This window comes from Suncus etruscus, chromosome 18 (assembly GCF_024139225.1).
Source record: "Suncus etruscus isolate mSunEtr1 chromosome 18, mSunEtr1.pri.cur, whole genome shotgun sequence".
Taxonomy (NCBI): domain Eukaryota; kingdom Metazoa; phylum Chordata; class Mammalia; order Eulipotyphla; family Soricidae; genus Suncus; species Suncus etruscus.
The window spans coordinates 6,594,853-6,608,677 of record NC_064865.1 but is presented as its reverse complement, the minus strand read 5'-3'; the positions used below and the strand labels follow the sequence as shown (position 1 = coordinate 6,608,677).

Sequence of the window (13,825 nt, the reverse complement as noted above, 5' to 3'; positions counted from 1 at the left end):
TTTTGGGGTCACACCTAGAGGTGCTCAGGGGTTACTCCTGGCTCTGCACCCAGAAATCGCTCCTGGCAGGCTCAGGGGACCATATGGGATGCCCGGGATTGAACCTGGTTCAGCCCCAGGTTGGCCATGGGCGAGGCAGATGCCCTACCCACTGTGCTATTGCTCCAGCTCCTCCCGCCAGCTTTTCTGGCCAGAAGCCCAGCGCACAGGTGGAGTTCTGGCCCTGAAGCCACCCACCTGCTGTTCCCAGCGTGCTATTTACTTCTCCGGGCATGGTCTGCGCATTGTTTTTCAGTTTGACGGAGCACCCGAAGTCGCCCAGCTTGATGAGGCCAGCGGAGGTGAGGAAGATGTTGGCGCCTAGAAGAAAGTAGGCGTGAGCCACCATGTCACATGGGCTCCATATTTCACTCCCCCAACACCAAGCCACGGCCCCAAGAGGACAAGTTCGGGGACACTATTTAGAAGAGCATTGCAGAGACTAATGGAGAGCAGTGAAAATTTAAATGCGGTGCTGGAGGCACAAACCAAAAACCTGAACTGAAATACATGCTTAATTTCTTTCTTTCTTTTTTTTTTTTTTTGGTTTTTGGGCCACACCCGGCGTTGCTCAGGGGTTACTTCTGGCTGTCTGCTCAGAAATAGCTCCTAGCAGGCCCGGGGGACCATATGGGACACCGGGATTCGAACCAACCACCTTTGGTCCTGGATCCGCTGCTTGCAAGGCAAACGCCGCTGTGCTATCTCTCCGGGCCCTCATGCTTAATTTCTAACACTGAAAACCCACGAGGACCACAAAGATACCAGGGTGGGTAGGGCCCCTGATCAGCCTGGCTGACCCCGGTTCGATCCCCAGCACCACTTCCCAGGGTCACTTCCAGATCTGTCAGAGCCAGACATGACCCCTGAGCACTACCAGCATTGGCAACGCTTCACAAGACACCCACGCCCAACAGAGGTGTGTGGATAGGCGGGGCAGGACACTCAGCAGGTGCTCAAGCTGTTGGGAATATCACTTGACAGCTGCATTCGGAGACCGACGTCATGAGCAGGGTGAAGGCCAGGGCATACGGGGACCAGGGTCCCCAGAGTGCAAGAGAACAGAATATCTGTCCACGTCCACGTCCACTCTCCCTGACCCCAAACACACTCATGTGGGGTTCAGGGGCATCAGGTACACGCTGATGTAAACCATCCTGGGAAACACAGTGGGTGTGAGGACAGTGGGCAGGTGTGGGGACAACATGCACCTTTGATGTCGCGATGGACGATGCCGTGCTCATGGAGGACGTTGATGGCGACTGTGATCTGCTTGGAGTACAGGCGAATGACATGTTCCTGGAGCCCCAGCCGGGACACCTCTTCCAGGGTGCCCTCGTCGCAGTACTCCATAAAGATGTACATCTCCTCCTAGAGGGAACAACGGGCAGCTTGGGTTCACGTGGGGTTTCCCTGGCTGGTGCACATGTGACCTCTCCCGCCACACCAACTGGGTCCTCCCCAGAGGTAGCAACAGCCACCTGGGAGAAGAGCATCACCACGCTACAGGGCACACTTTCCACTGCCCTGGACAGGTCAGCATCTGCATGACCCCAGAAAGAAAGCAAGAGGTTTCAAGGCTGATGAGTTTGCCATGAGCACAGTGTGCGTAAAAAACACCAAATCATAACACCTAACTCTCCTGGGAGTTCAGCCACAAGAGGATTCAAGGTTTCCTGTGCCTCTCATGGTTTCCTCCCCACGAGAGACAAAGGTGAGGTTTCACCTCCCCTTCCACCATGCTCCTTAAATATGTGGATGGGGTAGGGAGATGGGGTCAAAGGGCAGAGCACAGGCTCTGCACCTGGGATACCCAGGGTCACTGAGCATTGCCAGTTGTGACCCCCAAACTGAAAAGTATACATGAAAGGAAATCTAATAATAATGTAGCCAAGGGCAGCAACCAAAAGCAAATTAAAATAGAATGAGGGTTAGAACCGAGCAATAGGACAGCAGACAGGGTGCTTGCCTTGCAGATGGCTGACCCAGATTCAATCCCAGCATTCCATATGGTTCCCCGAACCCGCCAGAAATGATTCCTGAGTGCAGAGACAGGAGTAAACCCACAGTATTGCCGGGCATGGGCCCCACGCCAAAAGAAAACAAAAAATAAAAAAATGGGAGGAGGGTCATCGTTGGGCATGCGGGTGGCCAGATGCAATAACTCTATCCATAATATAAATTACTCTAACAACCTGAGATAGAATTAAATAGCAAATTAATTCTACACAGAAAATAAAAATGATGGAACGGCATACAGCTCATTAGATTATGCCTTGAAACTTACTACAACCAAGTGAGGATAGAACAGAGTGTCGGGAACCTGTGACTGGTGAGTGTGGTTGGCAAGCCTGGGCTCAGGGCACTGGGACAGGTATGGCTTGTGAGCAGAGGATGCAGAGCCCGACCCCGCTGTCTCAGACTGGCACCTTAGAGGCAGCAGGAAGTGCTCACCCTGTGAAGCTCCACCCCGAAGTACCGAACCAGATTGGGGTGCTTGAGGCCCTCAAAGATCTTCAGTTCGTCTGCCGTTTCCTTGATGGTCTTGTGGTCATTGGGCTGAAAGCGGATCTGCAGAAGGTGGGCCAGGTAAGTGCTGGCTGGGCTAGCAGGTCAGAGACCAACCCAGGCTAGCAGCAGGCCAATGTCCTTCCATTTGGGGCCTGTCCACGCAGGTACCTTTTCATATAGGTGCCCTTCCCAGCACTATTACAGCTACAACATGGCTTATTCTGAGTCCCATCTGGACAGGTTCCCACCTGAACCCCATCCCTGGTGGTACTGAGGCTGTGGTCTGGACGCACCATTAAAAGTTCGGGCCCTCTGCCCCACCCAGGTCCCAAGCTGGCAAAGCGCCAGAGCAGGTTTGGCCTGGTCACACACCCGGTGCCCTGCCAGCCTCGGGAACATTCCCCCTGCAGTGCAAGCACTCACCTCCTTCATCGCCATCAGCTCGCCAGTGTCCACGCTGATGCAAGTGTAGACCTTTCCATACTGACCTTCCCCTGAAACGGGACCAACAAACTCAGGCCCCAGGAGGCTCAAGCACTGGCAGACTGACTGGCGAATCTGATTCTGGCATCAGCCCGTCTGAGCCCGCCATTCAGAGACCCACCTGCCCAATTCCCACTAATCCTCCCTGCCTCCTTCCGTCCAGCTCCCCATGGCATGAGTCCACAATCCCTAACTACACCTGGAGGCCCAAGACCACCCCCCCACCAGGCCTTAAGGGCTTCTTGAGAGATGGGAAGGGGTAGCAGGATCAGGAATAATTTGGGGGATAGGAAAGGGGTCAGTGATGGAGTGTACTATTCAATCTGCTTCCAAGAGTCTACTGAGGAAACCTCCAAGGCTCTGAGCTTTCTCTTCCACTGCCCACTGCAGGGTTGAGGCAGTACTGCCCTGATTCTCTTCTACCTCATTCCCAGAGCCGTGTCTCCTGAGGGGAAAACAGGAAGCAGCATGTCTCAGAAGACCTAGTGGACAGGGGATCTTCGCGGGCAAGTACGGAGCCTGGCTTAGCTCACTATGGACAACTGTGGGGGTCACGAACAAGAACAGTGCCACCGTGGACCACTTTAGAGTCCCTTTCAGCACACGATACACTCAAAAAGCCCCAGGCCCCGTGCAGAGGTACTGCAAACAGACACAGTCGGGCATTGCCACTCATGCACCAAGTGCCCGGCACCACCTTCTTACCGATTTTATTTCCTCTTTGCCACTTGAAAGTCACCTTCCGCAAGCCCACGTGCATGACGTTGTCATAGGATTTGGGCGTGTCGCAGACCTGGCCAATGATGTTTTTCCTCCTCATCTCGCGACAACGCTTCTCTTCAAACAGCCGCACCGACTTCTGGATCGCTTCTATGGGCCCCTGCTTCGAAGCAGTTTCTGCAGATGCAGCAGCATCGAGTCAACTTCCAGCCACTTACAGACACATTGTGGGGAAAAAGCACATATGGGGGCCACATTTGACAGTGCTCAGGGCTTACTCCTGGCTCTGTGCTCTGGGGTCACTCCTGAAGGGACTTGGGTATCCATCCTAGGCATCTTGCATGGGCAAGACAAGCAACCTAGCACCCCCTGCCCTCTCTCCAACAAATGCTCCAGATACTTCTTTTTTATTGTTTTTTTTGTTTTGTTTTGTTTTTTGGGGGTCACACCTGGCAGGGCTGGGGTGACTCCTGGCTCTATGCTCAGAAATCGCTCCTGGCAGACTTGGGGGACCATATGGGATGCTGGGATTCGAACTACTATCCTTCTGTACGCAAGGCAAACGCCCTGCCTCCATGCTGTCTCTCTGGCCCCGCTCCAGCTAATTCTAATGGGAACAGCCAGCTGCTGCCAAAGAAAACTTTCCCACTCACACTCAGACTCACTCATACCAGTGAGTCACTCCTGTCACTCACATGGCTCTACCAGCCTGGCTGCTGCTCAGAAGACATGCCTGGACCCTCCTCTGCAGCCAAGGACACTCAGAGGCCAGACATATCTCACTAAAGCACGAAGTGGATTGCATCTCTCATTTCATCTCATTACCATACAGTTACAGGCCAGTGTGTGGACTCTACTATCTGCAGAACAAGGACGCAGCCAGGGGCTTTGAACTGTGGCTCACCCTTGCTCCTGTGCTCACTTCTTATCTGCCAAAGACACCCTCTTCTCCTGGTGTCAGGTGAGCAAGTTCTGCTGAGATGCCCACACCACGTCTTCTCCAGGAAGCCCTCTCTGATGAACTGAAACTGTCCCTTCTCCGGCAAGAATCAAGAGCAAGGCTCTCAGATCAGTGCATGCCCTCCTTATACTCTTGCTGCCAGACAATGCACAAGTGACTTCATTAATAGGATCCCTACTCAGTAACTGTTGGTGTTCAACAGCACTTGCAGATAAAACACCATCCTGGGCCTGCTAAGTCTTAGTTCCAGTGATTCAATCCCAAATGTTCTCCCTAGGCTCTGGATCCAGTGATCAAGAGGCAAGGGCACGCAAGGAGATCCCCAGGATCTATTCTGAAAAATAACAACCAATTCTTTGCAAACCTTCCTACTTCTCTAAGAACAGTCCAAGACAGCACATTAGCTGTTGCTGCAGTTACGGGTGCAGCAGGAAACACACCAAGGACAGAAGAGACCATAGGACAGGATGGACACAAAAGGTCTCGGGGTTACAGGACAGCACAGAAAGGAAAGGTCTAAGCATCCAGAAACTGAAACAGCTATGCGCTCAGCACCCCACTCCAAGCAGCACAGTGAAGCCCTGTGTCCCCCTTACCCTTGGTCTGGCTGAGGAGGGTCCGGAGTTCCCAGCTTCTCCGAGTGGATCCCGTGGACTCGCCCTTTGGATATGCTGGCTCTACAGGGAGCAGTGTTCACATCAGAACCCAGAACAGACACAGGCGCAGGCAGCAGCTGTCACTGTTCCAGCCTGCCTTCTGGTGACCGCTCCCCATTCCCAGGATTGAAGACACTGTTTCCACAGGTGACCTGGGACACTGCACCCAGCTCCCAAGAGTCCCTACGGCTTCACAGATTCCCTCCACTTTGGTTTCTGGGCCACATCCGGCGGGGCTTAGGGGCTTCTCCTAGATCTGTGGTCAGAAATTACTCCTGACAGGAAGGCTCGGGGGGGGGGGGGGGGGGGCATACGGAATGCTGGGGGCTGAATCAGGGTCAGCCATATGTAAGTCAGATGCCTTCCTCACACTGCTATCATTCCGGCCCTCCCCAGCCATAAGAATGTTGCTTTCTTCATGAACAGCAAAATCCTGCTCAGGTAACCTGCCCAGCAAGCAGTGCTGACCATGTTCCACACCTTATTCCTACAGACTCGGGGGTCAATTCAGCATGTTACCCTCTGAGAGCAGAGCCGCACTGTTGTGTTTTGGAGTGCTGGGCTTCCCAAGCAGTACTGGGGCAGGGGGCAGGGGGCAGGGCCACTCTAGGAAATACTCATCCATCTCAAAGCTTGGGCCCAGCAATGCAACGCTGCTCAGGAACCAATGGTGCTGGAGGCAGCCAAGATCACCCCCAGCAGTCTGTGAGGCACCGTGTGGTGGCAGGGAAGGCAGGATCCATCTGAGCTATCTGAGCTATCTTCCGGGCCTATTTGTTTCTAAAGTAAGTAAGATGTGAGGCCTGAAAAGTGGTGGCAAAACGGCTCAAGGCTCTTTCTAGCCAGCACCAGTTGTTCAGTTTGAACCCAGAGAGGCCACATGCATGTCACATGAAGTGTGGCTGGGAAGAGGGGCTGAGAGGTTTGGGTGCCTGCCTGGCAAGCACAGGACTTGGATGCCTGGCTGAGGCAAGTCTGGGAACCCCGTGAGGAAGATCCTAATAAGAAAGAAACTAGGACACGGCGCTTGGCTGGGAAGGCGCTCAGGGCAGCAGCAGGCCAAGACCCAATCCTGGGGCAAACCTGACTTCCTGGTGGTCTGGACTCTCTAGCCACGGAGAAAAAACTTGGAAATAAGCTTTTAAGTAAACACAGATATAAAAACATATGGGCCCCGCCAAGAGAGAGTGCAGTGGGCAGGGTAACTGCCTTCAAGTAGCCAATGCAGGCTTGATCCTTGACAGCATCTATGGTTCCCAGAGCTTAGCAGAAGCGATCTTTAGGGGCAGAGCCAGGAGTAATCCCTGAGCACTGCCGGATGTGGCTTCCCCCAAACAAACAAAAACCAATCCAACGTGTGAGACCTTGATTCAACCTTCCTGGCACTGTAAAAAAAAAGGGGGGGGGGGAGAACCACTACAAATAGGGAGCAGGGCTGGGTAGAGAACCCAAAGGGCTGGTACACTCACCCCGAGGCCCCACCACTGCAGCACATGGTACTGCTCCAGCAGGACCCCCGTCCAAGCACTCTGCAGGCACACCACCTGAGAGCCAAGTGCACACAGCTTGCAGAGTGTAGGGCCTGCTCCAGAAGCCCTGCTCCAGGTAGGCTGGGCAGAACCAAGCTAAAACAGGCATCGCTGCCCTGGCCACTCACCATCTCGCTCCTCAGTAGGGCTGGAGTGGCGGCTCAGGGACCGGAAGTGTAGTTCAGCAGCCACAGAAGCAAGGCGGTCATTCTCGGGGACGCTGGAACCCCTGCAGGCAGTGTAGGGGGTGAGATATTGGCCTTGCAGGCAGCAGACCTCAGTTTAATCCCTGGCACCATCAAGAGTCACCCACTGTCACTGCTAGGAGTGACCTCTGAGCACCACTGGGGAGTACAAAAGGAGGAAAGAAAGAATAAACAGGGCCCGGAGAGATAGCACAGCGGCGTTTGCCTTGCAAGCAGCCGATCCAGGACCTAAGGTGGTTGGTTCGAATCCCGGTGTCCCATATGGTCCCCCGTGCCTGCCAGGAGCTATTTCTGAGCAGACAGCCAGGAGTGACCCCTGAGCAACGCCGGGTGTGGCCCAAAAACCAAAAAAAAAAAAAATAAAGAATAAACAGAGCTGTCAACTCAATGGGCCAGGGTGACAGGCCTGAGGGCTCTCCCAGAGCAGTAACTCTCTGACTTTGCAATCTGGAGGCTCCAGAATGTCCAGTGTACAGCATAAAGCGGTGCCGGGCTCCTCTGTAGCCAACACAGGGCAAACCCTGCCATGTGAGCAGCCACAGCAAGCACCAACGAGTCTGCCAGGTGGGGCTTCAGGACCATGATCTGAGGCCCAGCGAACAGAGGGATAGCGAATGGGGTCAAAATCACTCCTCCATTCCTTGTCTGTGTTGAACTCCATTTATAGATCAAAGATTTCAAATTTCTTCAGTCAAGTGAAAGAGAGCACGGGGGCTTCTCAAGCAAAGGCCAAGCAAGGGCACAGAAGAGAGCAGGAAGCTTCTAGAAAGATCAAGCTCAGCAGTCATGCTTCCAGCCTAGAGAGCGCTCAGCCATACAGCGCAAGCCCTCAGACTCCAGGGAGGGCCCAGAGAGGGATGTGTCAGATCAGCACCCTCATTTCTTTTTTTCTTTTTTGGTTTTTGGGCCACACCCGGTAACGCTCAGGGGTTACTCCTGGCTATGCGCTCAGAAGTCGCTCCTGGCTTGGGGGACCATATGGGACGCCGGGGGATCGAACCGCGGTCCGTCTCCTAGGCTAGCGCAGGTAAGGCAGGCACCTTACCTCCAGCGCCACCGCCCGGCCCCAGCACCCTCATTTCTTTTCAGGGCACAACAGGGCATGCATGGAGGGATGCAGGCAGGGCCGTGTCACAGAACAGCGTCAGGACAAGGAGCTCTGCGTCCTTTCCCTGGAAGGCTGAGGAGGCCCAGAGGGAAGGGAAGGGAAGGGGAAGAAAATAGAGGGAAAAGAAGAGGCAGGAAGAATGGGGAAGGGGAGGAGATGAAGGATAGGGAAAGGAAGAGAAAGGAGGGAAGGGAAAATGAAGCAAGGGGAGAGGGAAGGGACCACTTCCCTGCACTAGGGCTGAGGTGTCAGCCCCTGAGGCTGAGGGAAGGCACACAGTCCTCATCAGAAATGCTCCTCAGACTAGGGCCGCAAGTCACCCCTCCAGCTCACCCCTCCATGCCCACAGGCAGAAGGAGGTGGGGCTTCAGTGGCTGCAGAATTCCAGACACCACTAAGCTATGGTGCAGCTGTGAGCGCATGGTGAGTTGCCAGCACCAAGTGTGCACCAGACCCCTGAGGCCCGACGGGGGTCACGCCCAAAGCAGAGCCACAGTAGACTGACCCTTCTGGACACCAGGAGCACACCCAGGGTCTGTGACGTGCCACTCCCCAGAGCCCGGGCATAAGGTCATGACTGAGGCTCCTCAGAGGCCCTGTAGGCTTCTGGGTCAGAGCACAAACTAAGGAGGGGCAGCTCCCCCACTGGGCACAGAGACCCTAACGGTGGGGCATCGAAGGCGAGCACCTTGCTCTGAAGCCCCACACTGCATCTACCCCTTTTCCTACACTGTTCACACAGGAAGGTATCTCACATTGGGTATCAGAGGTCACGAACTGGGTCCAGGAGGAGACGGCGGCTGAATGTCCTCTAGATAGACATGAGAGCCAGGAAGCTGCACCCCTCCTCATGCCCACCAGGTTCTGGGCCCCCATGTCCACCCACTCTGCTGAGTGCAAACATCCAGTGTCTGAGGGGCCCTGCACCCCCAGTACTGAGAGCCCTCCGTAAGATGCACAGACAGGGCCGGGCGGTGGCGCTGGAGGTAAGGTGCCTGCCTTGCCTGCGCTAGCCTAGGACGGACCGCGGTTCGATCCCCCAGCGTCCCATATGGTCCCCCAAGAAGCCAGGAGCAACTTCTGAGCGCATAGCCAGGAGTAACCCCTGAGCGTCACAGGGTGTGGCCCAAAAACCAAAAAAAAAAAAAAAAAAAAAGATGCACAGACAGCAGCAACCTGGCACAGGATGTACCTAGCAAGGGTCTGGGTCAGTGCCCTCCCAGAGCAGTGCTGAGGTTGGGTCCCTCGCTGCTCCTGGAGTTGCTCCTGGAGTTGGGCCAGGAGCGGAAAAGGGTCTAGTCCTATTAACTGTCCCACACAGTACAGCAGAGACCATTGGTCCTCAATACCTCCAAGCCTAGTCCCCTCAGCTGTGGAGCAGAAACAGAGGCCATCATACATGGCCATTATGTCCGTCCAGCCCCCTGTCATCATGCCAGTCATGATGTCATGCCAGGGCCCTTTGGCCATCATACCAAGTTCCCATGATTGTCATGCTGGTCCCCATGGCCGTCATGCCTGTCCCCAGAGCCATCATGCCCAGCCTCATGGCTGTCATGCCCAAATTGGTCCCCACAGCCCAACTCCATGGCAGTGCAGTGCAGGCAGAAACAGTAACACCAGGTCCCCGTGGCCATGCAGCCAGGACAGGGGTCCTCAGCCTGATCCCCAAGGCCATGCAGCCGGGCAATGAGACTACCTGGCATCATGGGCACTGCTGGTGGGTTTGAGCGCTGTGGAGTCGCTGCCAGCAGGGCCAGGGCGCCCAGTGGCGGTGGCGGCAACAGCGCGCGCATCCGAAGGCACGCTACGAGTGCTAAATGAGAAGAAAAGCTTCAGGGACACGGAGAGGACGGGCTGAAGTCACAACGTCCGAAGTCACAGGCAGTGGACGGGGGTGGGGTGGGGAAGGCACTTAAAATATCAGACAAACATGAACTAGGCTCAAGATTCAGGTCTGAGAGAGGAGAGACTCCATGCAAACTCAGCATATTCCACGCACAACTGCCTTTCCAAAGTGGGTCCTGGGGCACAGCTGAAGTCTGCAGGCAACTTTCTCCTTCCAGGAAGCTCAGGGTACAGTTTCTAACTGGCTTCTGAGGGCATGCTTTTTCATAGTCACACACACACACAGAGACAACACAGACACACAGACACACAGGTCAATGACCAGAAAGACACACACACACACACACACACACACACACACACACACACACACACACACACACACACACACACATGTCAATGACCAGAAAGATCATTCCAGTTTCTATTTTTCAACTTCTTGTACTGGTCAAAAAAAGCTATGTTAAATCTGTCTGCTCTGGGTTCTTTCTCAAAGACAGGAAATGATCCCGGGATGCTGTTGAAAATGCTAGAACGCACGCAGAAGTTTGAAGTCATAGTCATACAAATGCTGTGAAAGAATCATAGGAAAGCAGGCGACTGGTCTGTGGCCCAGCAGTGGGCTTATTTCCTCTGCAAGCATGAGCTCAAGGATGAGCTCAGAACACCGCTAGTTAAAGAGCTTTTAAGCACGTGCAAAGCTGGACAGGACAGGAAGTGAAATGGCCAGAGTGGCACCTTGGGGAACCCCAGTACCTGAATCCCTCTGGAGTCGGGATGACGAGGTGTGGGTTGGGAGGGTCGCTGTGGCAGCGCGGCACCTTCACGGGGCGGGGGCTGTTCCGGTGAATGGCTGCCTCGAGAAGGAGATATGCAGAGTTAGAGGGGCAGCAAGGGCTGACAGCCAGTGAGGTGGTGGCCATCAGGGGTGACTTGGTTCTGCTGGAAGAAATCCTGTCCAGCAGTGAAAACACGGGAAGAGTCAACACAGTTCAAATGACCTTATGAAAAACACACATGACCTCCCAGGGTCAAACATATGCTCCATCTAAAAGACCAGAGGCCTGGCCCAGCCTAGCCCAGAGACAGATGGAAACAAGGCCAGTCTAAGAAAAGGGAGCATGCCATGGTGGCTACATGCTGGAGAAGGTGCTGGCGCCAAGGACACTTCAGACAAACCCAAAACCATCATCCCAGCATGAATGAAGCTCTATTTCCTTCCTTCAACTGGACGTAGAAGCTCTGGCTGCAGTTTAAATCACCTACTGTTTCTTCCAGAACACCTCTGCTCATTTTAAATATGCTTAAAGGTAAATATGAATGGCATTTTAAATGTGAATTTTTTTTAGAGTTTTTTGTTTGAGTTTGGGCCACATCCAATGGTACTCAGGAATTGCTCCTGGTGATACTTAGAGGACCATATGGGATCAAATCTGGGTTGGTTTCGTGCAAAGCAAACAACCTACCTGCCCACATACTAGCGTGATTTTAAAATAGAATTTTTAAAAGAGGATTTATGAACCTCATCTATTGGTAACAACACTAGGATCTGACTTTCTGTAAAAGAAGCATGGCTAATAAGGGAGGTGACGTATTTTTGTCTCTTCTCCTGGGTCCTTCTTAATGGCAATAACCCTCCTCAGGTTCTCTGCAAGTCATTTTACTTTAGATGTTAATAATCTTATTGCAGATGTTTTGTTCTAAAGAGATTTAGTTTTAAAAAAGATACTTCCTTCTTCAGACTTCAGTTCCTTGCACAGGACAGACAGAGGACCACAGACAGGGAGAAAGGAAGAAAAGGTACAAAACAAAAAACAAAAAAGGGGCCAGAAAGATAGCATGGAGGTAAGGCATTTGCCTTGCATGCAGAAGGACAGTGGTTTGAATCCCAACATCCCATATGTCCCCCCAACCTGCCAGGAGTGATTTCTGAGTGTAGAGCTAGGAGTAACCCCTGAGCGCTGCTGTGTGTGACTCCCCCCACCAAAAAAAAAAAAAAAAAAAAAGGTGGGGGTAAAGAAATATCCAGTGGGGGCCGGAAAGATAGCATGGAGGTAAGGCGTTTGCCTTTCATGCAGAAGGTCATCAGTTCGAATCCGGCTTCCCATATGGTCCCCCATGCCTGCCAAGAGCAATTTCTGAGCATGGAGCCAGGAGTTTCCCCTGAGCACTGCCGGGTGTGACCCAAACACCACCAAAAAAAAAAAAAAAAAAAAAAAAAAAGGAAAGAAAGAAAAAGAAATATCCAGGGCACCTTGGCCAAGAGCGGGGAATTGAAAGGAAGTAAAGTGATATGTACAATGACCCTTCAGTGACAGCATTATTACAAACCACAGCACCTAAAAGAAGAAAGAGCGTGAAAAGAGAGAGAGAGACAGACAGACAGACAGACAGACAGACAGACAGAGAAGTAGAGGCAGGCTGGGGTGGGGTGTAAGATGGGAGGTTAACTGGGGAAATTGGTGATGAGAAATTAACACTCAAATTAACACTCAACTACTAACAACTTTTTAACTCTATCTCATGGAATTTAATAAAAAAATTTTTTTAAAGAAAAAAATATCCAGGAAAGAATATTAGCTAATTTGTGTCCCTGGATCATAATCTCAATTATTGCAATATTAAATAAAAGAGGTCAATAACATGAAAAGTGGGCGGTGAATAATCCACAAGAAAAAAGATGATCTGGTAAGAGACGTAGTCAGACTGTTTTCATTTCAACAAGAATTCTAGTAATTAAAGAGTCAAAGCTGACTCCAGAGGCCAGGAGGTCAACTCAAAAGGCCAGCCACTAGGCTAGACCTCAGATGCAACCCGAGTGGTCCCTGCCCACTGCTCTCAATAGCATCACACTGAGCCGTTGGGCCAGAGACAGGCCAAGTGCCCCTTGTCCTCCAGCACTTGCCTGGGAGACAATGCACCTCAAAAATATTACTACACACAGCCAACCTGGGCTTAATCCCCAGCCAGCCATTTGCCCCCCAAGCCAGCCAGAAGTAAGTCCTGAGTACAGCCAGGTATGGCACGGAAACAATCAAAACTATTATTACAGAAGTCTGCCATGAAGATGAAGGAAACATTCTGTTAAGACAGATACAAATGCACATCTACCGACGTTCTTCAGGAAGGAAATGAAACACTGAAGAGTAAATACGTCTAACTGCTGCGAATCTCAGAAACTAGGAAGAAAAATGTCAACATGAAACAGAGTGATGACTGATGAGTCCAGAGACATTTCACAGCAGACCAAAAACAAACAGAGTGTGCCAGGACGTCCTGAACCAACAGTGAAGCCAGATGGAGTAGGAGGTCAGAGTGCTGTTGGGGAAGAAAGCAGATCAGCTTCCATGTGACCCGGGAAGACTTCTGAATTCCACCCTGCTGAGCAGACCCCAGGGAGGACAGGAGAATGGTGGTGGTGGTGGGGGGGGGGGGTTGTGTGAGAAAGTCAGGGGACTCCAAGGAGTGCTAATGCAGAGGAACAGAGAGGGGTGAAACTGTGTGTGTATGAGCAGAAAGTCGAGGGCCCCTAGGAGCTCTAATGCAGGGAACAAGCCAGGTTGGGGCAGAAAGTAGAGGGCTCCCAGGAGCATTCATGCAGGGGGACAGAAATGGCAGCTGTTCTCCAAATACATGCAAGCGAGAGCTCATGTGCAACTTTTTTCTTTTTTTTGGGGGGGGGGGGTCACTCAGGGGTGGTGATCAGGGGTTCCTCCAGGCTCTGTGCTCAGGAATCGCTCCTGGCATACATGGGGACCATAAGG

The 13,825-nt window shown here is 52.7% G+C and overlaps 1 protein-coding gene across 3 annotated transcripts in view; it reads right to left on the bottom strand.

The window, feature by feature from the left end:
- MAP3K4 (mitogen-activated protein kinase kinase kinase 4) overlaps positions 1–13,825 on the bottom strand; it is a 52,318-nt gene that overhangs the window by 3,301 nt on the left and 35,192 nt on the right. The window contains exons 15-23 of one of the 3 annotated variants that reach the window (XM_049765473.1): positions 10,818–10,914; positions 9,913–10,029; positions 7,028–7,128; positions 5,311–5,391; positions 3,739–3,930; positions 2,974–3,044; positions 2,494–2,610; positions 1,251–1,410; positions 238–360 (exon numbers count right to left, since the gene is read on the bottom strand). In XM_049765473.1, coding sequence (XP_049621430.1) covers positions 238–360; positions 1,251–1,410; positions 2,494–2,610; positions 2,974–3,044; positions 3,739–3,930; positions 5,311–5,391; positions 7,028–7,128; positions 9,913–10,029; positions 10,818–10,914 — 1,059 coding nt within the window. Of the gene's footprint in view, positions 1–237; positions 361–1,250; positions 1,411–2,493; positions 2,611–2,973; positions 3,045–3,738; positions 3,967–5,310; positions 5,392–7,027; positions 7,129–9,912; positions 10,030–10,817; positions 10,915–13,825 lie in introns of those variants that run through there. The other 2 variants (XM_049765474.1, XM_049765475.1) reach the window with 2 other exon arrangements.